We start from the raw sequence: 27,120 nt of genomic DNA, 5'->3' as shown, positions 1-27,120 counted from the left end.
TAGCTGAAGTTTGAGGAGAGGGAACGCACAGTACCTTTCAGTCAAGTGATATGAGTCAACTTTTTGTACAGGCTATGCACCCTCTTCTCCCACCATATGTTCTGTGGTTTCTCAGAGGTTTCGAAGTTTCTGATATTATAGTTAAGTCTTGGAGAAGTGATTCTCAATCCTGGTTGTGTATGAGAAACACTGAGTAGTTTTGAAGTGACGGATCCTTTGGCCCCACTCCAGAACTACTGGGTTACCGTGTTTCCCCGAAAATAAGACCTAACCAGAAAATACACCCTAGCATGATTTTTCAGGATGACGTCTCCTGAACATAAGTCCTAATGCGTCTTTTGGAGCAAAAATTAATATAAGACCCAGTCTTATTTTCGGGGAAACACAGTAGAATCTTCGTGAATGGAATCTGGCTAACTGGCTTTAAGAGAGTTCCATAGGGGATTCTGATTTGTAGCTAGGGTTACTAGGCCCTGCTCTGGAGTAATTCAGCTGTCCTTGGATGGGCGCCTTCTGGTTCCAGGTGGAACTGCTGCATGATTCCTCCAATGAAGTTTCTCTAAAGACTACCAGTTGGCATGATTAATCCTATTTTTAAACCTGGTCTTTTTCTTTATGCAGCGCCAAATAGAATTCCACGTAAAGTGACAAGGTCATACATCCTCAACAATAAAAAAATTACTTTATTGTTGGCATACCTAATTCAATGTACAGGCCTTGAGCCAAATGTTTACATGTACCTTATAATTTAATCACTCCCACAGTTGTATGAGTGATGACTGCCATTTTATAGATTAGGAAACCAACTCAGTGGTGATGGCCTAAAGTTACAAAGCTAGTATGTGTTTGAATACCATTATTATTATTTGAGGTAATACATGTAAAGCACTTCAAGTACTTGGTACATAGTAAATAGCTAGGCCATCACTTTACATGTAGTAACTTATTTAATACATACAATAGCCCCATAAAATAAGAACTATTAGCAATATTATCTTCGTTTTACAGACTCAGAAACTGGTTTGCAAAACTGAACTGGTAAGTGATAGAGTTGGGATCTGAATTCAAACTATCTGGCTCCGGAACCTGGGCTCTTAGACTCTAAATCATAAGGCTTAGCCTACTGTACTCAACTATATTTGAACCCCAAATTATGGCTGATGTTAAAATGTAGGCTTTTCCTATATACCAAGTACAGGCAAATAAATGTTTTCAAGCTCCATCAATCTTACAGTTCAGCTGGGGTGGCAGTATAATATGAAATGGACAATTAAAGGTGGACCTTAATTTAAATGTGAAGTATGTGGTATAGACCTAGTGTATAGGAATTCAGCAAGGGCTGGGCTTGGGACTATTTGAGCTAGATCCAGAAGATCCACTAAGTTTGGGTCAGTAAAAGGGAAAGCATACTTAAGTGAGAAAGGCAGCAATGAACATAGCATACAAAGTCAGACAATTAAGTTTGCGAACTCATCCTGGCAAAAGTGCTACATACCTCATTGCTGAATATCACTACAGTCACTTTCAAAGTACTCCCCTTGGAAAGCTATGCACCAATACCAGTGCCTAGTCCACCCTTCAAAGCAATTTTGGAACTCTTTTTCTGGAATGGCCATCAGAGCTGTTGTCGTATTACCCTTGATATCCTGAATGTCATCAAAATGTCTTCCTTTCAATATTTCCTTTCTTCGGGTAAAGAAAGAAGTAATTGGGGTCCAGATCAGGTGAGTAGGGAGGGTGAACTATGAATTGTTGGCAAAAAGTTCAGGTCGTCTAACTTTTTCACGCAGCATTTTCAGCACTTCCAAATAGTAAACTTGGTGAACTATTTGTCCAGTTGGTACAAATTTATAATGAATAATCCCTCTGATATCAAAAAAAGGTTAGCAATCTCGTTGCAACAGGTTTGTGAACTTAATTGTCAGAAGTTGTATTCCCAGTAGACTGAGAACATGGTCCGGGAGGTTGGGGAGTACGTTATCAAGGGACAGCAGAAGATAAGACTGTCTTGGTATGGAGAGTCTTTAAAATAATTTTCAGGACAAAGGTAAGACATGCAAATGAGGAAGATCCAGCAGAACTATACTAATCTGTATGAAGACTGCTGCTCAGCTTCCTAGATGTGGGTGTCTTACTGCCTGCTCCTTATTCTCCTCTCCAAGGCAAAAGGCCAATATAAATCCCACACGTCTCTTTAATAAAACCTGGGTTTCTTTGAAAACAGCAGGTGATTCAGATCTTCAGGGCCAGTATCATCTAATGCCAGGCCCATAACTTTCTAGGGACACAGCCAGTATATAAACTGGAAGGCAGATTCATTTCCAAAAATGCAACATTTCCTTTACAGATGTTTGAAATTTCATGTGTTAAGCATAGCCATCTTGTTTCTTTAAAAAATAGATTCTCTTGGGAGCAAACATATTAAGTTCCTTAAATAATAATGCTAATCAGCTTTCCCCTCCCTCTGTCCCAGGGTATATTGGGACAATGTGGGAGCCCTGGATATGGAAAGTGGCAATGGTTGAAAAGTGGGGAAAAGGTATTAGAAGGGAGGTAGATATGAAGACAACTCTGTTTCATTTAGAATTTTTCCAAGGATCTTCTGCCTTGAAAGACACTTGAAGGTGAGTTGGTTTTCTCGAGTAAAGGAGTTTATAGCTTGGTTAGAATGGCAAGAATATTTTAGTGCTAAAATTCACCCAGTCTTCTAAGATTTAAAGTCTATTAATTTGATTCTTCTTCATGAGGCCTATTTTCCTAGTTAGTCTTAATAATTCAACAAATAAACCAGCATGTTTATTGAGTGGCCACTGTCCAGGAGGTGGTGTTCTAGACCAGTGTTCCTCAACATGTGTTTGATGGAACATTTGCACCAAAACTTCCTAGGAGTCTTATAAATGCAGATTCTAGACCCCACTGCAGACCCATCAATCCTGAATCTCAGGGGACAGGGATTGGTCTCAGTTTCACAAGCACCTTTAAGAACCATTGTAATAGAGCAGTGGTTCTTAAACTTGAGAGTGCATTGTTACAACAGAGTACGGGACACTACTCTGGAGTTTTGTATTCACTAGGTCTGGGGTAGGACCTGAGAATTTGTATGTCTAATAACTTTCCTCGTGGTGCTTATCTGATCACATTTTGAGAATTACTGTACTAGAGCATTGTGAGGGATATATAAAGAAGTATTAGATACAATTCTTATCATTAAGGAGCTTATGATGTAGGTGGGGGAGATAACACATATACTTAAAAGATATAAAAGGAATCATTGACATTGGATGGGGTAATTAGGAGTTGGGACTTAATCTGGGCCCTAAAGGATGGATGTACCTAAGGTTCAGGAATTAATAACATAGGCATCCTTGATGGGGATATAAAAGAGGGAAAGTATAAAGGTATATGGGAGTGGGATGGTCAATACTTGTTTGTCTGGTATAGAACTTTATATAGGACACTAGTGGAGGTTAGGTAAGGCCAAAAGGGTTGGTGCCAGACTGTGAAGAGCCTTGAAAGCTTGTCCCTCTCACCAGCCTCCACCCATTTCACAGTATTAGCTACATAGCTAGAAAGAGGAAGTCTCCCCTGCTGAGTGTGCAAGAGGAAGCACAAGAAGATTCCGAGGGCCTGTGAGCTGTAATGACTGCTTTTACCCATGAACCAATTGTGGAGGCAACAGGAAGACCAGTGCACCAACCAGGCTGAGTCCCTCCGCCCAGAAGGTGTCACCACCCAAGCTGAAAGTGTTTGGGGGAGATCAGGCATCGCTGTCTGGATGCTCGGCTCTCTCAGTGGCCATCATGTCTTTGACCTCTGCCTACCAGCATAAATTTGCAGAGAAGCTCACTATCCTGAATGATCGAGGTCAGGGGGTTCTCATCCGTATGTATAACATCAAGAAGGTAAGCATGAGCAACGGGACTACTACTAATTATTGCAGCGGTAATGGGGCAGGGAACCCTGAGGCCGGCAGGTCCAGCAGTTAGACTTTTTCCTCTTTCCCTCTGGTTTAACTGGCCTCCAGTAGCTTGGATTATATAGGCAAAGCAGGAAGGGAGGCTTTTTCTCAGGACTTCCCCTTTCTAGGTATTATTTTCAGCCCACTGAGAGAATCTGCTTTCTGCTAGGTATGGGGGTACGGGTGGGGTGGTAAATAATTAGCTGTGTTCTGAATCACTTGGATAATGGTCTGGAATCTAGAATTCTGGGTCTTATTGTTTATTGCTGATCCCATACGCACTGAAGATACTCAAAGTTGTGTCTCAGCAAAAGCGTCCGTGGAAGTGCTTTCCAAAGAGGAAAAAATAAGTGTGATATTTACATTAAAAAAAAAAAGGTAGGTGCCTTCTGAGGTACTTACAGTCGGAGACAGTTTATGCTGTGGTTGTGTATGTATATGTTTAGGGTAGGAACTGTGGAGTTGAGAGAAGCTGGTGGCAAGGGAAGTAAAGAGATAAATACAGGAGTGGGAGTGGGGAGTTTCTGGAAGAGAAAATAGTGGACTTGGGGAAGAAACTTCCGTGCATTTTTAAAAATGGGTTTTAATTTTAATCATATCAATTTATTACTAATTTTGGTCTTCCCGTTAGTTCCCTTTATAAAAATGATGAGTTTCTCAGTAGTAGGTATAATAGCTTTTAAAGAGAATTTGGGCAAAATAAGATAGAAATCATAAATAACCAGAAAGTAAATGAAGCAAAACTGTCTAGTGTGATGTTTACCCTAAAGCATATTAATCTTCTTCCATAAAGTTTTAGATTGTTAAAATAAAATCATCTTAATCTAACATAATTATGAATCATTATAAAAGATTCCAATCTTTAAAAATATGAAAGACTTCAAGATCTCATTAATGGAATTAGAAATGTCAGCTATTATGTTACTGGTCAAGTTTGTGCATTTTTAAATCAAACAAATCACCAAGAACATGGTTTCTTTGTTCGCATGTCTCCTATAAATGCCCTTTGTGATGATTTACTCACTTAACGTACATAATTAAGACACTGTGTCTCCCTCAAAGTCTAACTCCTGAGCAGCTGCTTTTCTCACTCCTTCCGGCTTCAGCTGAGGGGTGGGGAGAGCTTCCTCTTTGTGTTGGGGCCCAGCAGACATTAAGCTTTACATGGCAAGACAAGATGCCCAAGTTATTTAGCTCTTCTAATAGTTTGCTTAATGTCCTGGAACTTGTTCCGAACCTACTCTTATGCTTTTATAATGAATTTTCAGACTCCCTTTCCCTAAGAGAGATTGTATGAGAATGCATGATACAGGAAGAGAGGTATGTTTCTGAATGGCAGAAGAAAGTATTGAAATATAGTGTGGTTTATCTGTGCAGACATGTTCAGACCCCAAATCCAAGCCACCTTTCTTATTGGAAAAGTCCATGGAATCATCTCTCAAGTACATCAACAAGAAATTTCCCAACATAGATGTCCGAAACAGCACGGTGAGGATGTGGTCCCTCTTTTCTCTTCTCTGACATAACTCTAACTCTATGCTTGAATGTCTGTCTCAAACTCTCCTCTTTGACTGCCTTTCTTTAAACTTTGCAGGAAATAGAACAGCCTTCTTTTAGTTTTCGTAGGCTCAATCACAGGGCTTCAGGTTGTTGGAGTCCTGAGAATTCTGAGATAAGATGCAATTCTCCCAGGGTGGTCTTGAGCAAAGCATGGCCACTTTTTCAATTGCAAACTTCATGAGAACACTTTGTTCTTACAGAGAGACACCCCAACAATCCAGCAGGGTGCATATGTTTTATTGTTGTTCCTGTTTCCCACTCAAAGTTTCCTTGCTAATTATCTTAGAATTATGTGTCTGGTGGGATATCCCTTATGAAATGTCAGCATTAGATTTCTTACCATCTTACCTACAGTATCTTATTATGCTTTTTTTGGCTTTGGTAAACCTCTAGGGACCTTGAAATTTCTTCTCATTTAGCATTCTATATCTAGTCAGAATCACATAACCATCCTACCTCCTACATAGAGAATCTTCTCTGTTTAAAGACCTTCAAAGGAGATTTTCCAACTTCCTTTGTCAGTGTACTTCAACTGTCTTTAAGAACGTTTTAGGTATAACTTATTTTCTTCTTGGGTTACTTTGATCACTTGTCTTCTTATTTTTTTAAATTTTGTTTTGTGTTTCTCTCAGCAACATTTAGGACCAGTACATCGGGAAAAAACTGAGATAATTAGATTTCTCACCAACTACTACCAGTCATTTGTGGATGTCATGGAATTTCGGGTGAGCCCTCTCTAGCCCAGGTCCCCCATGTAGGCATTGTCCTTCTGAGGTTATTCCTTCTTTAATAAATGTTCATTTATGTTGCTTAATACTGTTTCTTGAAAGAATAAGATGTACTGATATTGAAGGGTAGCTACTGTATTTTGCTGTGCATAATGTGCACTTTTTTGCCCAAATTTGTAAGGGAAAAATAAGGGTGCACATTATACCACTTTCCCCCCAAAATAAGCCCTAACTGGAAAATAAGCTGTAGCATGATTTTTCAGGATGCTCGAAATATAAAATAAGCCATAATGCATTTTTTGGAGCAAAAATTAATGTAAGACCCAGTCTTATTTTTGGGGAAATACGACAGGGCTTATTTTATATTACGAGCATCCTGAAAAATCATGCTAGGGCTTATTTTCTGGTTCAGTCTTATTTTCGGGGGAAACACGGTATATGGGTAGTACTAATTCTGTATCTATATAAATGTTTTAAATTCTTTTGTTTATGCTTATGAGTTAAAAGTGTAACTCTAGAAATCAATAACAATATCCATATGCAAAATAATACCCTGACATATGATAAACAGTTTTGTTGAATTTACGACGAACTTGCAACAACTAAGAGTTCTTGACCTTCTATGATGTGTAAATATCGTTGGCCTTCTATGATGCATAAATATCATAAATTTGTTATCGGTACATAAAATTTCTTGTACCTTGTATCTGTTCTTGAGTTTTGTAATTATTTGTGACATAAAATTTCTCGTATTATAACATGTTAAAAAATAAATGCTAAAAATCCTTTATAATACAAAAAACAAGTACCTAAATGTAAACAAATAAAAATTTGAATTAAAAAATTAAAACCAAAGATTTTTCCCCCCTGAAAGTTTGGGCCAAAAGTGTGGGTGCACATTATACATGAGAGCACATTATACATGGTAAAATACGGTAAGTTGTATTGTTAAGTGAAAGCAAGTTGCAGAATAGTATAGGATACAATTACATTTTTATTTTAAAAGATACATAAGCTTTTAACACTATATTACTACACATTGTGTTAGTGTATATATAGGAAAGATTTGGAATATTATACATTAGACTGAAAAATAACTACCTTTGGTGGGAATGTATTATGATTGGCCTTAATTTACCTAGCTATACATTTTTGTATTATTTGAGTTAAAATTTTAAAGTATTATTCCTCAATAATTTATTACAAATCTACTGAAAAATTCCAAGAGTAGTACAATGAATATTGTTTTACTCTTCTAGTGGATTTCCTAATTGTTAGTATTTTGCCATGTTTGCTTACCTTTATTTTTCTGTCGGAACCATTTGAGTTAGTTGCAGACATTATGACATTTCCCTCCCTAAATACTTTTATCATACATCTACTAAGAACAAGAATATTTTCTTACGTAATCCTAATGTAATTATCATACTCAGGAAATTGTAAAATACTATGAATTAATAGATAGCCCATATTCACATTCCTTTAGTTGTCTCAAGGATCATACACTGAATTTAGTTGTCATGTCTCTTTAGTCTTTAGAATAGTTTCCAGCCTTTTTTTGTTTTTCATCACATTGACCTTTTTGAAGAGTCCAGATTAGTTATTTGGGTTTGTCTGATTGTTAACAGTGTTTGGTAGAAATATTACATAAACAATGAGCATATATTATTTTTGTAAATGTAAACAAACTAAAAAATTATTTTTGAAGGGGCAAATTGATAATGTGTTTCAAAAGTCTTAAAAGTACATACTTTTTAATGTAGCAGTTCTACTTGAAATTTGTCTTAAGGAAGCAATAAAATAGAAGCACAAAGATGTATGTACAAGAATGTACTCGGTTGCATTATTATTATTACTTTTTTTAATAACAAAAGACCTTTATTAGGAACCAGAGGCCCTTGACATAATAGTTGGAGGGTGAGTTTGAATTTTTAAATAGCAATTTGAATTTTAGCCTAGAGTTAAGAATCTAACGGTTGCATTATTTTTGTCATGACAATAAATAGAAGTTTGTTTAAAGTTCAGAGTATATGTCTATAAATGAATGTTATGCAGCTGTAAATGATAATATATATTCATATTAATTGGCATGGAAAAATGTTCTTCACATGTTCTTTAGTGTAAAGGCAAAGTACAATACAGCTTAAGATGTAAAGTGTCCCTAAAATGTATATTTACATAGATAAACATGCACATGCAGAAGATTAGAACTTCTGATTGGTAAGATTAGAACTTCTGATTGGTGGGATTTTAAAAACGAATTAAAATTATGCTTGTTTGTATCTTCTGCAGTGGACATGTATTATTAATGCATTCACGAAATAACACAAATGTCAGCCATCTGAACAATCCAAGTTTGTGAGGGTATTATAGTATTTCTGCAGATGATACAACAGCCATTCTTCAGATCACACAATAAAGAGAGAAGTGGGGACATGGAACATTGTAAGGTTTGCAGTAGGGTCAGGTCAGAGGTATTAATCTTAGAATTGAGAGTAGTAATTAGGAAAAAGGTGGGCACTGGTAGAGGTAGTGGAAAGAATGCTGGAAGCAAATAAGAAAGGCCTCTTATTAGGAAAGTTGGAGTCCAAAGGAGATTTTAGGACTCTTTCTGGTTGCTGCATTGCTAAAGTTCTGAGCTTACGGTGTTGGTATGGCTCATTTAGGGCAGGAAGGGACATAGAAACAGTAGAGATATATTGTGCATTTAAAGTAGGTAGGCTCTGAATCAGACAGACCTGGTTTCAGATCTAAGCTTTACCACTTACAAGATGTATGACTTTAGACAAGAAACTCTTTGAATTTCAGTTTCTTTATCTATAAAATGGGGAAGTAAGATTTACTACATGACATATTTATGAGAATTAAATGATATGACGTATGGAAAACATCTAGCTCAGTGTTTAGCATATAGTAAAAAAATAGGCCAACAAATATTAATTCCATTTATTTCTGATTCTTGTCTTTAGAGTATAAGACCTATGTAGTGATACTGGTTGTGAGTGGTTGAAAGTGAACCTCAGCTATATTCTATGGGAACTGGGCTGCAGGAAGGAGTTGTAGAAAGACCCTCCTAGCAAATGAGGCAGCCTAGATCTAGTTGGAGGACTGGAAGTCCTGTAGCATAGAGGGAAGATCATGGGCTCTGGGTTCTAATTCTGATACTATCCCTCACTAGCTTTGTGATCTTGGGCAAGTTTTTTAACTGCTCTTAGTTTTGGTTTCCCTATATGTTGATTACATACAGTCTTTTTGGGAAGATAATTTGGAAACATTTCTTCCCATACGTTTTTAATAAGTATGACAAATGTATACACACCAGTGTAACAACTACCACCGCAATCAAAGTATAGAAAATTTCCATTACCTAGAATGATCTCTGTTCCTCTTTTCCCCCCGTCAATCCCTCCCTCCCCAACTCTTCACCCTAAGCAACCACTCATCTGCTTTCCAGATTAGATTTTTCTTTTATAGAGGTTCAGTTAGAATCTGTATAGCATGTATTCTTTTGTGTCTGTCTTTTTTTTAATCAGCATAAAGATTTTGAGATTTCTCTATATTGTTTCATGTATCTGCAATTCATTTCCTATTTTTGCTGAGTGGTATTCCGTTGCATGAATACAATTTATCTGTTTACCTGTTCATGGACATTTGGGTTGTGTCCAGTTTTTGGCCATTATGCATAAGATGCCACAAGCATTTGAGTACAAATAATTGTGGGGACATATTTTTCACTTCACTTAGGATTTTTATAAATAGCGAGAAAATTAAGAAAGGATATACCAAGTTGTTAAACTGGTTTATGTGTGGGTTGGGGCAGGATAGCGGGTAGGTGCTGATGTGGGGGAAGGAAAGTGTCCACAATAAACCTGCATATTTATTTAGGTAAAATTATGTATGAAAAGAAAAAGAATCCCTATCACACTGAAATGAGGGTTAAATAAAGTATATGTAAGTTACCTAGTAAGTACTTAACACACAATAAGTGTTCATTAAATAGAAACACATAGAAAATCCGGTTGTATTTCCACTTTTTAATGATAAACCTCTGAGAACAGGAGACAGCATCCAAGAACAGACTGACTTTGGGATTTGTCAATAAAAATGGTCTGATTTTTGGCATTTTAGGAACAGCCTATCAAATGACCTGCATTTTGTGACTTTTTTTGGGGGGGGGTCTGTGTGTGTGTGGAGGAAAGGGGCACTGGGTTGATAAGATCAGGGAGAGTGTGCTAATATAGTAATGACTTGTGCCTGTGGAAACATTGGAACTTGGCACAGGGTAAGCCTGATAGGGGTCCCCTGATGTACCGAGGAGGAACACTCTCTATTCAGCAATGCCTCCCTATGTGACTCAGTGGCTCCCTAGGACCTATAAGGGAGAGAACCCTTCCCTTCAAATTCTGGTTGTACAAGTCATCTTCTCTTTATTCACTCTCATCTCCAATTCTACCCCCAGGATCATGTTTATGAACTTCTCAACACCATTGATGCCTGCCAGTGCCATTTTGATATCGTAAGATTCTTTGCAATTCTCTTCTATCCACAGAAAATGTCTCAGTTGGGACTCTGAGGGATGGGATGGGACTGGAGGAATAACAATTCCTTCAGGACTATGTGATATATATTATAATATATATAATATAGTGAATAATGAATGGCTATTCATTCCAGGACTATAATTCTTTCATTAAAATGTGCTGAAGTTAAAGTGTGTTTACATGTGAAGTGAATCAGCAATGTGATTTATTTAATACAAAAGTTACACAAAAATGTACTTATTCCACTCCCTTCAACCCCTAAATGCTACCTTATTTCTCGGCCTCCTTTTATCTTGTGCTCACTTTTGGCTCCTGACTTCTGTTCCAGTTTTCTCCTGAATTTTCAATCCTGTGAGTTCTTCTTTCTAAAAAGACCCTTTCGGGATAGTAGGGATTAATTGGCCTTGATGTTCTTGGGTTCCTATGTATTTTCCTTGTAGAATCTCAACTTTGACTTCACTCGGAGTTACCTGGACTTGATCGTGACTTACACCTCAGTTATTTTCCTTCTGTCACGGATTGAGGATCGACGGGTACTAATTGGCTTGTACAACTGTGCCCAGGAGATGATGCAAGGGCATGTGTGAGTTAAGGGGATATAGGAGATAAAGAATTTCATGCATGTTGCTATGAGGTAGGGGGTGGACACAAAGGAAATAGATGCCGTGCTTTCTCACATGAGAACCTATAATCAACCTGATGATACAGGGAAAATAAAACAAGTTAGAATACTTATAAGGGCATATACTAACAAGTGCACTTTTACATATAGTTAACTCTTCAGTGTCTGCTAGTGGGTTATCCAGTTTGCATTGTCTCTGATCAGTTTTCAATCCTGGGTTGGCTTCCCTCTGCTTTTCAGGTTAATTGTGAAAGGCAAATATTTTTTTGTTTTGTTTTAAGTATTGGTAGGAATAATATTAGCAACGTAAAACCATTAGAAGAAAGTGATGTATGATACATTTGAAGCCAAATATAAATAGATTTTGGATTATCTGCAATTCTGTACTCCTCCATTAGTGCAAATAAAAATATTTAAGGGTTGAAAGAATGAAGACCAGAGGGATCAGAGTAGCTGTGGCATATTGTTCTATGCATGATGTGTCTACATGAATACCTAGGCACCTCCCTTACCCATTACCTTTGAATGTGTATATATCCTTTGATTGTACATAGAATTGGCTTCAGGCATATTACTTGATTTATAACTAATCAACATGAATTTATAGAGTACCTATCATGTGTCCAACCCTATTTTGGGTGCTTATAAGAAAGAAACTTTCATTTACCTGCTCCAAATTATCTGGTTCTATCTAACCATAGTTTAATACACCTGGGCCTGGAATGGGTTATCCATATATGTAATTTACAGTTTAGTATGAACACCTGTGGAGGTGGTGAAGAATGCCAGCCTATGCACACATCTTTATCCTATATGCAAACATAAGCATTTACATCGTGGTTAAAGGAGGCCTGTAACTGCTCTTTCCTCTGCTTTCTTCCAGTGACCCCAGTTATGCTCGTCTGAGTCAGATGGTCTTGGAGTATGACCACCCCCTGAAGAAGCTGACAGAAGAGTTTGGACCTCACACAAAGGCAAGTTCCCTGAGAGAGTAGGGAATTCCTCAGGCACAAGTATATTTCCCCATCGCTGACATTGGGGTACATTTGCTTTCCCTGCAGGCTGTGAGTGGAGCCCTCCTTTCCTTGCACTTCCTCTTTGTCAGAAGGAACCAGGGGGCTGATCAGTGGCGCAGCGCCCAGCTTCTAAGTCTCATCAGTACGCCCCCCGCCATGATTAACCCTGCTCATTCAGACACAGTGAGTCCCCTTTTCCTCTTGTCAGTAGGGATGTTCTCCTCGCCAAAGCCATCTCTGGAGAGGGTGCTTCTTTCAGGGAACAGCAGCCCTATGAATGCTTTAGCTCTGTGCCTCTAAGTTGATCACCTCTTGTCGCTGAAAAAATCTTGTTTGGTTGGATCTTTTGTTTGGACCAAATCATGGTTGGTTGGATCTTTTGTTCCTGCCCATAGAAGGAATTTAGTAAATATTCACAGAATGAATGGATGGATGAAACTGAATCATCAGGCGCCTATTCAGTCCAGTAGGGACTTGAGCCTGGCATCAATTAATTAACAAATGTTTTTTTATTCAGTGACTATGGGTCCACTGTCCTTGCTTCAAAGAACTTAAAATCTAGCAGGGAAGATATGCCACGTAGTCATAAAAATACAACTGATGGCAGACGATGAATGAGAAGCACCAAATGAGTGATTTATCCTTTAAGTGGTAAAAGAATCCAAAGGAGGGAGAAACTGTGAGAAGGTTTTGAATCTTTTTCTCCAGTTATTGAAAGTATCTGAACTGTTGAAGAGAAGTTATGTTAAACCTTTTGTTTGTCCTGACTTCCAACCCAAGCTGCTTTTCCTTTCCTCAACTGTATTCTTTTTTCCTCACTTCACTTCCAGTGCGTCACCTCCATTAATGGCAGGTCTCCCAGCTATTGGCTTATCAAAGTGCTGTTATCCAGTCCGGTAAAATAAAAGTTGGTTTTGGTATTTGCATTCTAGCTTGACTGCATTAGTCTTTAGGGGAAGACCAAGTTAAACAACTGCTTGCCCACTCTGCCTTTCTTCCTGCAGATGGCCTGTGAGTATCTGCCTGTGGAAGTGATGGAGCGCTGGATTATCAGTAAGTTTTGTGGGACTAGGTGGGAAGAGATAGAGCAGCGTGTTACATGGAGAGCAAGTTCTGAAATCTTCCTCTGCACTGTTTTACCCATCTGCAGTTGGGTTTCTTCTTTGTCATGGATGCCTCAACTCCAACAGCCAGTGCCAGAAGCTATGGAAGCTGTGCCTGCAAGGCTCCCTGTACATCACCCTCATCCGGGAGGATGTGCTCCAGGTGCACAAGGTCACCGAGGACCTGTTTAGCGGTTTGAAAGGGTGAGACAGGAGAGCCAAACTCATCTTCTTTTAGGATTTTTAGCCCCTCCTCACATCCTTTTTCAGTCTCCATGAGTGTCCCAAGTATGGGTGGTAAGGATTAATTTTAATTATTGAAGAAATATTTATTGAATACCTACTACTGACGAGGTACTTCACTGGATTTTAGGGATGTATTAATTAAGAAGATAGCATATAGACTAAGAGCAAGGACTCTGGAACCGGACTTCCTGGGTTTGAATTCCACCTCTACCACTTCCTTACTGGCTGTGTGATCTTGGGCATGTTACTTAACTTCTCTCTGCCATACCTCAATTTCGTCACCTATAAAATGGGGATAATAATACTACTACCCTGCGACCTACCTAATAGGGTTGTTATGAGGAATGAAAGAATTACTATTTATAAATTAGCACATAGAAAAGTGCCTGGTACATTGTAAGTGCTATATATGTGCTTATTAGATAAACAAAGACAGAGTCTCTGCTCTCAGGGAGTTGACAAATTGGTGAAAAATAGACAAACTTTTGTGATATCGTAAGGGATTATGATATATAAACATAAAGTGCTATGAAAACATTTAGAAGAATACTTAAACTGGTCTAGGAGGATCCAGAAAATCCTGGACAGATAGACCTAAAGAGTTAAAACGGTGAACTCTGTGTGTGTGTGTACGTGTGTGTGTGTGTGTGTGTGTGTGTGTGTGTGTGTAGATGTGGAAAGGCAGGAGAGTTGCTTAAGGCAGAGAAAGATATTCCAGGTAGAGAAACTATCAAGATTTCGAGGCAAGAGGGAGCATGTCAAGTTCTAGGAAATGCAAGTAGCTTAGTGCATGGGCAGCTGGGTTACAAAGGTGGGGATGTCAGAGAGAGATTTAAAGAGGTAATTGGAGCCTTGTATGTCCTCTCATTGAGTTTGAACCTGTCCTAAAAAGGATAGGGAGTTACTGAGTGATTTCAAACGGGAATGACATGATCACATTTGCATTTTAGAAAAATCACTCTGGTTGCAGGGAAGAAAAGAGATTAGATGGACAAAAGTAGAGGCAGAGATTAATTAAGTAAATTAGGGGGAATTGAGGATGAAGTCAAGGTTCCTGGTATGGATGCTTGGCATTTTGGATTCTTGGTATTCCTGAAGACCTAGTGTGTAGGGGAAAGATCATGAACTCAGTTTTGAGCAGGTTGAATTTGAAACGTCTGTAGGATACTGAAGACAGATGCATGTTAGACCTTTTACTTAGTGGTTCTGGAATTTAGGAGTTAGATCTGAATTCAGATAGAGATGAGTGAAATGGTAATCAAAACCACAGGAGTAGGTGAGATTGCGCAAGGAGAACATTTACAGTGAGAAGAGACTTGGCCAGAACCTCTGGGAATATTGATATTTAAGGGCCAGCAGAGGCAGATAAATTCATGAGGGGTGTTAAGAAGAGGGAAAGCAGAAGTCAAGGGAAGACAACACTCCAAGAAGGGACTGCTTATCTATGTTAGATGATGTGAGGGTTCAAAGAAAATGAGGACTGAAAAACGCTTATTGGATTTGGATATAAAGATGGTCTTGGTGTCCTTCTTGTGAACAACTTCAGTTGAGTGGTGAGGTTGAAAGCTGGGTAGCAGTGGGTTTAGGAGCAAATGGGAAATAAGGAATTTAATAGATAACTCTTTCAAGGAGTTTGACAATGAAAGGAAGAATAGAGAGAGAGCTATAATGAGAAGGCGGTATGGGATTAAGGAAGGGGTCAAATACCTTTATCATTTTTTGTAGTTACAAAACTAACAACCAGAAATGTAAAAAATACAAAGTAGAAGTTGACTATAATCTCACATCCCAGAATAGTTTGGTGTATGTCCTCCAGATGCTTGTGTTTATATATAAACATGTAAAGGTATGCATATATTTTCAACCTTATATAAGCAATTTTTAAAAAGCAGTGGATCCACATTCTACAGTATGTTCTGCAGTTTGCTTTTTTTCACTTACTGTATTTTGGATAGCTTTGTATGTCAGTCTATAAAGACTTATTTTTAACAGTCAAATCGTATTTCTTTTTGTGGGTGTAACATAATTTATTTACCCAATCCCCTATTGATAGACATTTAAACTGTTTCCAGTCTTTAAAAAAATAATTACAAACAATGCTATAATGAACACCCTTAGTTATATATATATATCTTTGTGAACATTTTTATAGGGTAAATTCTCAGAAATGGAATTGCTTAGGTAAAGGACATGCCTATTTCTAATTTTAATAGCTTACCAAATTGCCCTCTAAATAGATATATTATCTACAGTCTATGAGAATACTTATTCTTCATATTCTCAAAAAGTGGGTATTATCATACAAGAAATCATTGCCAAAATTAAGAGAGCATAATTTAAGATTAATAATTTGAAGATATAGGAAGTGGATTTGGATCAATATATATCTGCATATCTTGGTAGATATATAGAAAACCTTTCTAATGATTACTCCTTCTAAGAAACGGAAGGGATGTTTGAAGAATGTTCAGTTCCCCATCACTAAGAACAAGTAACATCAGCTTTATAGTTTAGGGAATCTTTGACATAAATGATCTAATTTGATCTTTACGATACTTACACGCAGTTGTAAGTATTAATATATTTTTTATAAATGAGAAAATGGAGGCTCAGTCTCAATGTCACTTAGTTAAGAGGTGGAATTAGGAGGAAATAATTCCAGATTTTTCAACTCTTAATGCTGTCTCTTTCCATCGTACCATGAAATAATTACCTGCCAGTGGAGTTGAATCCTGATTTAATTAAGACACTGTCCGACTCGACATTTCTTTGATTCTGTGCTAAGTTCTATACGAGAGTGGGTTGGAGAAGGGAAATGGAAGGTTTTGAAGTCTAACTAATGTGGCAATAGTGATATAGAACAAGAGAAGACAGATATAAGGAACATAGAGAGCAAAGAGCCTAAGGTAATGTGGGATTTTTGAGCATGGGTTATTAATAGCAAAAAAGAGATATTGTGAGGAAAGTCAAGTATTACAGACAAACCAAGAACAATGACAAGGCCATTTACTATGGTGATTTAAAAGTTCACATTGACCTTACAGAGAGCAAGGTGTGTAGTGTCAAAGGCCTGTGGGATTCAAGGGTTAGTGAAAGGTGAAGAAGTAAAAAGAGCATAAGTATCTCCTTGGAGGAATTTGGTGGAGTGGGAGAGTGGGCAAAGTTTAATAGATTGTCATGGTCAAGAAATGGTCTTCCTAGAGTAAGGGAGGCTTTGAACTTACTTGTTGGGAGAAGAGAACAAACTAGTGGAGAGGGAGAGATTAAAGTGACAAAAGGATAGATAGCTGATAACTGTTAAATTCTAAGAGGTGGGGTAGAAATAGGACGTAAGGCAGAGCAGGAAGAACTATTTTACTTGAGAGCAGGGCCTGTGTCATATTTATGCACTGCTTTTTTAATCTCCCTTAAACCAGAAAGAGCACTTTGGCTTGGAGGTGTCAAGGCAGGAGCACAGGACTAGAAATCTGGTCCCAGCGTTGCCATTAAAACCCTATGTGAATTTGGGCAAGTCATTTTTTCCCCTAGGTATTAATATTATTTTCTTTATCTGCAAAATAATGAAGAGAACTGAACAGTCTCTAAGCTCTATTAGTCTCTTATTAAATAGGCCAGGGTGAAAAGTGGGGTTTGGGAAGATCTTGATAGTGAGGGCTGCCCGTGCTCGCCCAGGCTGTCGCTTGGAATCTCTGAGGAGTGGGAAGGTGGGACAAGGCCTCTGACCAGTGGTATAGCCAATGTCTCTGTGCTTGTGTCAACCCTCAGGTATGGCAAGCGAGTGGCAGACATCAAGGAAAGCAAGGAACATGTCATTGCAAACAGGTAAAGGGGGAAACGGGTTCTCCTGGGGGGAGGGAGGAGGAATCTCTCCTAGCCTTTGTTGTCACCTAAGGCAGCCCAAGTTTCTGTACAGGCTTATTGCCTCAACCCAAGAAGAACTGGCTGCTGCTTCTCAGATCCTCGTGTTTTCTTACAAAGGCTAACTGTAGCATGGAAACATCCTCTGCCTGACACCGCTTCCTAAATGCAGCTCTCGTCTGTGCTGCCTTTAGAGGGTTTTTAAGGGTGGGAGGGGCCATGTTCTCTAGTTTCCACTTTCTTTTCTCAGTGGCCAGTTTCATTGTCAACGACGTGAATTTTTGCGGATTGCAGTGAAGGAGCTGGTGACTGTGTTAACTGATGAACCAGGACTACTAGGTCCCAAGGCAAGAGAAAGGAATGTTGGGAGGGTGATGATGATAAAAGACTCTGTGTGGGGACTGACTTTGGCATTCATGAGTTTTTGCATTTCTGAGTCTTCTGATGTCTGTTTGTATATGTACATGCTAATTCCCTTGAGTCTTCTTGGAGTACAACAAATGTTTTGTATCTTTTTCGGGGCATTAATGTAGCATATTATGTATTTTAGCTATTTGTGTACTTGTCTTATCCTCTATTTGAGTATGAACTAATTAAAGACAGACCTTGCTTTTTTTTTTTTTTAAATCACATAAATGCCTAGTAAATATTTCTAAAATTTAGTTTGATAGGGAGGAAAGAGTATTGACTGTGAGCTAATGTCAACATATATACCTGTCTGATTCTGTGTCACATAGTTTTTTGTGGGTCTCTGTGTTTATTGGATACTATTGTTGGTGTAGCTAACAATTGTACCCATATATGAGTGTGATAAAAAATACAGAGAATGTTTAAATTAAAAAAATTTTATTAGAGTAAAAGATACATTGCCATTAATCCCGCTTAAAATACTCCCCCACACTTATCCCATCATTCTTGCCACTTTCTGAAACAGTTCTGGAAGTCCTCTTTCATGAGTGTCTTTAGTTGTGCTATAGTGGCTGCCTCGATGTCCTGAACCGATTTCAAAATGTTTACCTTTCAGGATCATTTTGACTTTGGGGAAGAGCCAGAAGTCACACGGTGCCAGATCCAGTGAATAAGGTGGATGAGGACACACCATAATATTTTTGACAGAAATTGCTGTACTGGAAGCGATGACACGGAGCCTTTCTGTTGTAATAAAAAAGATATGGTGAATGCTGCTGCTGAGTGCCATCCAATGGAAAGGCAGTGATCTTCAATACAGGAAGTGGCATGTTGAACCTTAATAACAGTGTGTGACAAGTTTCAACTTGTTTGGTGCAGTCAGTTGGGTGTGCGCTACAGTTGAGAGAAGGTGTGTTTTAAAGCATGCCATAAATCATCCTCCATCATGACAACGCTCCACGTCATACATCGCTTCTGGTATTTGGCAATTTCTGTCAAATAAAAACATCATCCACCTTATTCACTGAATCTGGCACCACGTGACTTCTGGCTCTTCCCCAAAGTCAAAATGATTCAGGACATCGAGGCATCTACGACAGTGCATCTAAAGACACTCACAAAAGAGGACTTCCAAAACCACTTCAGCAAGTGGCAAGAACAGTGGGGATAAGTGTGCTCGAAGTGAGAGGAGTATTTTGAGGGGGATTAATGGCAATGTGTCTTTTACTATAATTTTTATTTATTTAAACATTCACCATAGTGTTTGATCATACCTCGTACATATTATTATGGTAGTTTTCTCTGTGCTTTGAAATCCATTTTTAAAGTTGAAAATTCTCATAGTCTCTGTCCTCCCCTTAGGCCCTTTATGCTTTCATGGCCCTGTCCTTCATTCGTGATGAGGTTACCTGGCTGGTTCGCCACTCAGAAAACGTCACCAAGACAAAGACACCGGAGGACTACGCTGACTCGTTAGTACTTGACATGGTTAAGAATCTTGACCTTAGATGGACTGGAAAAAGGGACAGGGAGGCATCAAATGACCTCAGGAAGTTTCAGTTTCTGCCCTGTTATCACTGTTTTTGTCTCTGCTCATATTTCTAATCTCATACATCTCTCTGTTCTCATCCTTGACTTTGTAGGAGCATTGCAGAACTGCTTTTCTTGTTGGAGGAGATTAGGGCTCTCGTCCGAAGACATGTCAAAGTGATACAGCAATACCACCTTCAGTACCTGGCCAGATTTGATGCTCTTGTGCTCAGTGACATCATTCAAGTATGTTAACTTGATTATTCTTTGGAAATTAAAGGGCAATCCCTGGTCATTTCCCCCTGGAGAACACCCTAGCTGAATCTCAAAAAGCCTTATTTCCCCCTCTACATTTGTCAAAAGAAAAAAAAAAGACTAATAATCTCAGCAGTTTCCCCCTCTACCCCAAGGTGAAGCTACATAGAAATAGCAGAGAAAAAGTGAAATTAGGTGTTAGCGTCGTAGGGAACCCAGGAGGTTTCCTCCATCTCTTGCTTGACTCTTTCTGTGGCACTTAGCATTTCTACCTTCAGACACTGATCGAACCTTGCCCACTTGACGGTAACTCCAACTTCTCTTTTAGAACCTGTCTGTATGTCCTGAGGAGGAGTCCATCATCATGTCTTCATTCGTCAGTACTCTCTCCTCTCTGAATCTGAAACAAGGTAACTGGAGGAAGTGGAAGAGGCAGGACATGTGTGAGGGGGAACAGCTTTATTTTCTAGAAATATTGATCTCTTGAACAGGGAATGGAGCAATATGGCTTTGACGAGGACCTACCATTCTATGCAGTTGGATACAGGGTGCTCCTTTATTATTGCCTTTTAACTTCTATTTTTCTATGCAGTTGATAGTGGAGAGAAGTTTGAATTTTCTGGATTGAGGCTGGACTGGTTCCGCCTACAGGTAGGTCTGTTCCTGTTAACAGTTCCCCATTCTCAGGTTCTAGCCACCTCTCCCCTGCTCCCCCACAATCCCATCTCTTTTTATCTCCTAACTCTGCTATATGGAGTGATTCAACATTGAAAACTGCTGATTGGACAGGAAAAACCCCAGCCAAACTGTAGCCCCAAGACTTTTTTTTTTGTTTTTTTGTTTTGTTTGTCATCTTGTTTTTCTCCACCCCTTCCCCAACTCCAACCACAGGCATACACCAGTGTGGCCAAGGCTCCCCTGCACCTGCACGAGAACCCTGACTTAGCCAAGGTGATGAACCTCATTGTGTTTCACTCCCGAATGCTGGACTCAGTAGAGAAAATGCTGGTGGAAACTTCTGACTTGTCTACTTTCTGGTACGTCCTGATAAGAAGCTCTTTATCAACTCACCTGATCTTTTGTATGGTCTCTGTGGAGGACTGTGATTCTCCCAGATGGATGGGAAGGTTTTTTTTTTTTTTTTCATGATTCCTTAAAGGTGGATACTCAAACTCCACAGCTCATTCATTGCAGCTTCTACCAAGTGATAGGAATTTGAAGTTGATATCCTTTTGTTCTGACATTTGGAGTTTACCCACTTTCCCTTCTCTGGGATAACCCGTCAATACATCTTTTTCCTCACTGTTATCTTTGGGAACTTTTTTTATTCTTGGGACATTGTGATTTAGAAGAGATGTGCAAAATTTGGGGTTTAGTGGGGAGAACTGAAAATAATTGAGAGCTGGAAGATAGGGCCTTTGGAGAATGAAAATTAGTTTGTCTTCCTTACCCTGTTTCCCCAAAAATAAGACCTAGCGAGACAATCAGCTCTAATGTGTCTTTTGGAGCAGAAATTAATATAAGACCCAGTCTTATTTTGCTATAAGACTGGGTCTTATGTAATATAACATAATATAATATAATATAATGTAATGTAATGTAATGTAATGTAATGTAATGTAATATAATATAATATAATACCAGGTCTTATATTAATTTTTGCTCCAAAAGACACATTAGAGCTGATTGTCTGGCTAGGTCTTATTTTCGGGGAAACACGGTAGTATCATTCAGCGTTTATTAAGTGGCTGCGGTTGTGCATAACTCTACACTTTGAGGGACCAAACAACACAGTATGTTGTCTCTGCTCTCTGCTTGAATATAGGTGGGGAGATATAACACCCACATGTGAAAGGGACACCAACATAATACTTGCAAATGTAAAAAAGTGCAAATAGAGTGCGTGAAATTGAGAGGATGTAGGGTTTAGGGAAGATCAGTCTCATGGAATTAATCTGAGAATGCTTTCTGGAGCCTGAGTGTCCAGTTTTGGGAGCATGTGAATTTGTACTACTGAAGGACTTCTAATTGGGAATGGCCCAAATCATGCAGAAGTTCTAATGGAGGAATAGTAAATTTTGTACAGGGAAAGGGAAGAAAATTGTCACTAAACTGCCCTGGGGTCCAGTATAGAAGTCTGAAAGAGTTAAGGTCCTTGAGTTCCTGTCTACCTTAAAAATAGGAAAATTAAGGAGAAGAGTGGTGAATATCAACAAATATTTGTTGAAAGAATGAATATTCTCTCCACTTCAAAGGGACCAGCTCCTAAACCCTGGTTTTAAGTCTCCTTCCTTTTTTTCTGCAGCTTTCATCTCCGTACCTTTGAGAAGATGTTTGCTATGACTCTGGAGGAACCCACCATGTTGCGTTATGCCATTGCCTTCCCCATGATTTGTGCTCATTTTGTCCACTGCACTCATGAGATGTGCCCAGAGGAGGTGGGTACCGTGAACTCCAAACCCTGTCATCTGTCTCATCACATCTCATCCATATTCCCTCAAAACACAATTCCAAGGGTTGATTTTGGTCCCAAGAAGGGCACAAACATAGGTATGTCATATGAGTCCCTAACTGTCTCAACTTTATGTAGGCGGTGTTCTCTCTCTGGGTTTCAGGTTCTTCTGTAGAAGGGATGGGTAGCGCAGGCCAGGGGGGCAGAGCAATATTAGGAGGAAGTGACTGTCTTGGTGATAATTTCTTCCATGGTTCTTCTTTCCCAAAGTACCCTCACCTGAAAAGCCACGGCCTTCATCACTGCAATTCCTTCCTGGAAGAGTTGGCCAAGCAGACCAGTAACTGCATCCTGGACATCTGTGCTGAGCAGCGAAACTTGAGCGAGCAGGTAGGCTGAGTCCTCTGTCTGCTTAAGTTGCCCCTTTGCTATCATTTGGTGCCTTCCCCTCTTCCTACCTTTGTCTTCCTCTCAAATGCCAAGTTATCTAAACTGTTTCACTCAAATAAGGCTAGAGCTTTTGTGTACTTGAGTTTATGGCAGGATGCTTTTCTTCGTGTAGTCCCTTAAGTCTTTACTCCCTGGGGATGAGATAGGGTGTCTAAAAATACTTATTTGAACAGCTGCACTCCAACGAAATCTGTGCTCTCATTTAAAGAGTTCTGAGAGATGAGTTAACTTTCTAATTTATTTCCCCTCTTCTCGCTGCCCTGGGTCCACGTACTTAGGACAGTGGCCCCTAGATCACCTGTCTTGTCTCACCTTGCTGTCCATCTGCACCTTAATCTGTGGCTGCCTGAACATTTGTAGGCCCCTCCTCTGTGTTTATCTGCAGGGCTGCTTTCCTGTTGTTATCTGCTTGTTTTCCCCTCCCCTCTCCTCCCTTGACTGACTCACAGCACCTGGTCACGATTCGCACAACCTCAATTTCAGAAAATTTGAAAATGAGGAACTTGTTCTGTCGTTGCCCCAGACTACCCACCCCTTCCTGGATTTGAGTCAGGCTTTGAAGCAACTTTGCTAGACGGGAGCCAGGTTGATATGTAAAATGGAGATAAAAATAGTTTCTTTATAGAGGGATCATAAAGATTAAATGAAATAAAGTATGTTACATATTTGGTATACAACTCTCAATAGATGTTAGGTGGTCTTTATTTGGTACTTACTGGGGGCTAAGCTGGGTTTTGGGGATGGGGTCCCAGAAGGAAGGTAACAGTCCCTGTCCTAGGGGAATGTCCTAGATTAAGGGAAAAAGGAGTATAGACACATTTATGAAAGACATTTCAATAATTAATTCAAAGAAGATATGCAAAAAAATGCAATGATGGGTATATTCATCACTCAACTTGACTATCTCCTGTATGCAAGGGACACGGAGATTGGCCCAGTGCTGAATCAGGGATGACAAGCCATGATGTGAGGAATGATTTTCACGCACACCAGCGCTTCTGTAACCAAATGAGTATTGGCTCCTCCGAAGTTATCATTTTGACTAGATAATTAGTGATACTCCCATTACTAACGGAGCTACACATTTGGGCTCTGCTTTCAGAGTCTGTCACATACACTTTTGCATAATTTCACGGTGGACCATCTTTGTCCATCTAGGTGGACTTGACTTTTTTGAAACAGAGTTTGGACTTTAATAAAAAGCAAAGTGTAACTATAAAGTAACAAAATCAGTTTTCTCATGGCTCCTGTGCTGCTCTAAGAGTAATTCCAAGTGAGGAGTTTCCAGACATGCTCTGCACATGCTCAGCAGCATTTGGGTAAAAGGGGAGCATTCCGAGGTGATTACCTTGAAGGAGATACCTGAATATGCTGTCTGTCTGACATTTTCTGTACGGCTAACTGGGGTATCTCAGTGAAGAGAAGAGAGGTAGGATTGATGTTTCCACTAACTAGCGAGAAACGTGATGTCTTATTTCAAAGAGAGACAGAGAGAGAGAGAGAGAGAGAGAGAGAGAGAGAGATGGAAAGAGTGCAGGCCACCTATGAACTGAGTCTTCAGAAGGCTGTGGGTGTCTGTCTCCACAGGACAGCAGGTGAGATGGTGTTCCATACCAGCAACAAACAACTGTCTTCCCAGGTTGGAAGCCCCTGGAGAGTACAATTGAGTGGAGCTCTTAGATCTTATTCTTTTCCCTTGAATTTTTCCATTAGGAAAGGCTCCTTTTCAGGCTGTGGTTGGGGGACTGATGATCTGATCTATGAAAGACACTGCCATCTGGAGACTTTGAGTCTAAACATGGGGAGATATTTAATAAAAACTGTAAGAGGTGAGCAGTTTGCAAATAGGCCCTCGTTAGAGAAAGAGATGCTGGAAGGGAAGAGAGAGAAAGGCAAAAAGATAAAAGAACAGAAAATAATGGAGGGACCTTTTTATAACTGTTAGGTGGGCTACTTGGCAATTTTAGGAACGAATGAATCTCCTTTCTCCGGTCACTTGTTTGTTTCTAAAGCTTCTCCCTAAGCACAGTGCCACTACCATCAGCAAGGCCAAGAACAAGAAAACCATGAAGCAGAGGCAGACTCCCAAAAAAGGAGAACCTGAGAGAGAAAAGCCAGGAGCCGAGAGTCACCGGAAGAACCGCGGCGTTGTTACCAAGTGAGGATCTGGGCCTGAGAGGGCGAGCTGGGCACTGCATCAAAGAAGGGAGAAGAGGGAAGGGGAAGGTGATACGGCAAAAGAATGCAGAGCAGTGGTGGGGAATGACAGATATGGAAAAGCACTTAAATGTAAGTTTTCCACTTTGCCTTTGCAGTCAGCCTCAATGTGCACTGTTCTAGGCTGAGTGTTCCTAGAAGATGAAAGGGATCTGAGGGTCATGGGCCTGACAAATCCTTCCCAGATAATAGCGGGCAGTGCCAGACCCATAATCAAGGTGCATTTCACTTTCTCAATTTTACCCAGCATGGACAAGCTGCACATAAACTTGACAGAATTGGCACTGACAATGAATCACGTATACAGCTTCTCTGTATTTGAACACACTATCTTCCCCTCGGAGTATCTCAGCAGCCATCTGGAGGCCAGACTCAACAGGTATCACTCTTTCCTTGTCTATGTTTGGATAGTATTGTCATTATCAAGTTGGGTTCCATTAGATTCATCTTGGTGGTCATGTGACACCCTGGAGATTTTGATGCAGTCAGTCTGGCATAAGTTCTCTGTGAAAAGCAAATAAACAGAAAGAACCCCAAAGCTCTACAGGTGGTTTCGATGAACAACCAGAGTGGTCACCACTGGTTTAGTAGACTGAGCAGAGCCTTTGCAGTGAGCAGAACTGTGTGGAGATCCTGGCCGTTAGCTGAGACATTGGAGCAGGTTGTTCAACTTGCTTAGGCCTTACTGTCCTGCCCTGTGAAATAAGGATAATGACACTTACCTTATAGATACATAATTGAGAATTACCTCTAATTGAGAATTAGCAGAGAATTAAAGATTGTAATGAGTACAAAGTTCCTGACGTATTATGTCTTGATAAGATAGATTCTCTTCCCTCCACTTTGCCTCTCATTGCATTGCTTACAGAGGAGGAACATTCCTTATATTGGAATTGGGCACTATAGGCAGCACTTAGGGGGAAGAGAGGAAGAATTATTGTGAATAATCCCCTAGTCTTCGATGTTTTCTTTGGAATATGTAGTATAGTCACTCATTCATTCAACAATTGTTTATTGAACAGCTACTGTGTGTGTCGGCAGTGTTCTAGAAGCTGTTACTATCGCAGAATACAAAAGAGATAAAAACCCCTGCCCCAATAAAGTTTACCTTCTGGTGGGTGGGGGGGATAGAGGAACAAAATAAAGTAGAATATATAGTAGATTAGCTATTGATTACTGCTAAGCAGAAGAATAAAACAGGAAAGGGACACAGGAAGTGTGTGTGTGTGTGTGTGTGTAGTGGTGGTGGTGGTGTGTGTGTTGCTTTTGCATAGGGTGGCCATGGAAGGGCTGCTTGAGAAAGTGACATGTGAGTAAACTCTTGAAGGAAGTAAGGAGGCCAAGCATGTGATTGGGGAAAGAACATTCTGAGCAGAGGAAACAGCAAGTGCCAAGACTCTGAGGTAGGAGCATGCCTGGTACGTGCAGGGCACACGGAGGAGACCAGTAGTGCGGCTGGAACACAGTGAGCCCTGGGGAGACTGGGAGGAGGTGAGATTAGAGAGGTCAGAGAAGTGGTATACTGTCCAGATGCGTCTGTGTCGTTGTAAGGATTTCGGCTTTTATTCTGAGTGACAAGGGGAGCCTCGGCAGGTTTTGAGCAGAGCAGTGCAAGATTTCACTCAGTAGTTCAATTAGATCATTCTGGCTACACTAGGGGGACAAGGACAGACGTAGGGAGAACACTGAGGAGTCTGTGTTTTGATTGTAGGAGTTTCAGATTTATTTTTCAATTAGGTTTTTGATTGGGTGATGATAAAATTAGTTTGTTTCCATTCCATACACATTAGCTGTAAGGAAGGAAGTATCGCAGGTACATACACACATCAAGAGGATGACAAGTTGATAATTGTCCATGGATAAACCTTCAGAAGCTGGCAGTGGCTCCTAGGCCCTGGAGTGGCATGGGTGTGATCTTCTAGTTTCCCCTGAATATCTCTAATACTTTCGTCACTGACATTGTTCCTAAAGCCCCAAGGTTGGCCTAGAGGTTTGGCCTCAATGAAAATTCTAAAATACACTAGGCTTGCCCCAGTGTGTCCCTTCTGTATTGTTTTCCCTCAAGTGGTACCTCCTCTCTTTTCCTTTTCCTCTGGGGAGCAGACTCTCCAGTTCCTTTCTTTCCCCTGCCATAAGCATTTTACCAAAAAACACAAAACAAACAAAGAACTCCCCA

General features: G+C 39.7%; 1 protein-coding gene across 1 annotated transcript in view; it reads left to right on the top strand.

The window, feature by feature from the left end:
- The first annotated feature begins 3,717 nt into the window (after positions 1-3,717).
- NCKAP1L (NCK associated protein 1 like) overlaps positions 3,718-27,120 on the top strand; it is a 40,485-nt gene continuing 17,082 nt past the window's right edge. Inside the window, exons 1-20 of the mRNA XM_019724390.2 lie at positions 3,718-3,902; positions 5,336-5,446; positions 6,151-6,243; positions 10,706-10,762; positions 11,228-11,370; positions 12,293-12,383; positions 12,471-12,608; positions 13,430-13,478; positions 13,576-13,732; positions 17,540-17,596; positions 17,883-17,979; positions 19,403-19,512; positions 19,684-19,816; positions 20,154-20,235; positions 20,418-20,476; positions 20,717-20,862; positions 22,131-22,263; positions 22,548-22,667; positions 24,740-24,885; positions 25,192-25,323. Of these exons, the coding sequence (XP_019579949.2) occupies positions 3,801-3,902; positions 5,336-5,446; positions 6,151-6,243; positions 10,706-10,762; positions 11,228-11,370; positions 12,293-12,383; positions 12,471-12,608; positions 13,430-13,478; positions 13,576-13,732; positions 17,540-17,596; positions 17,883-17,979; positions 19,403-19,512; positions 19,684-19,816; positions 20,154-20,235; positions 20,418-20,476; positions 20,717-20,862; positions 22,131-22,263; positions 22,548-22,667; positions 24,740-24,885; positions 25,192-25,323 (2,156 nt within the window). The 5' untranslated portion in view covers positions 3,718-3,800. The remainder of the gene's footprint in view (positions 3,903-5,335; positions 5,447-6,150; positions 6,244-10,705; positions 10,763-11,227; positions 11,371-12,292; positions 12,384-12,470; positions 12,609-13,429; positions 13,479-13,575; positions 13,733-17,539; positions 17,597-17,882; positions 17,980-19,402; positions 19,513-19,683; positions 19,817-20,153; positions 20,236-20,417; positions 20,477-20,716; positions 20,863-22,130; positions 22,264-22,547; positions 22,668-24,739; positions 24,886-25,191; positions 25,324-27,120) is intronic.

The sequence above is a fragment of the Rhinolophus sinicus genome, linkage group LG02 (genome assembly GCF_036562045.2).
Source record: "Rhinolophus sinicus isolate RSC01 linkage group LG02, ASM3656204v1, whole genome shotgun sequence".
NCBI classification, from domain to species: Eukaryota; Metazoa; Chordata; class Mammalia; order Chiroptera; family Rhinolophidae; genus Rhinolophus; species Rhinolophus sinicus.
Note: the sequence above shows the minus strand (reverse complement) of the source record. Positions and strands in the feature narration are given on the sequence as shown.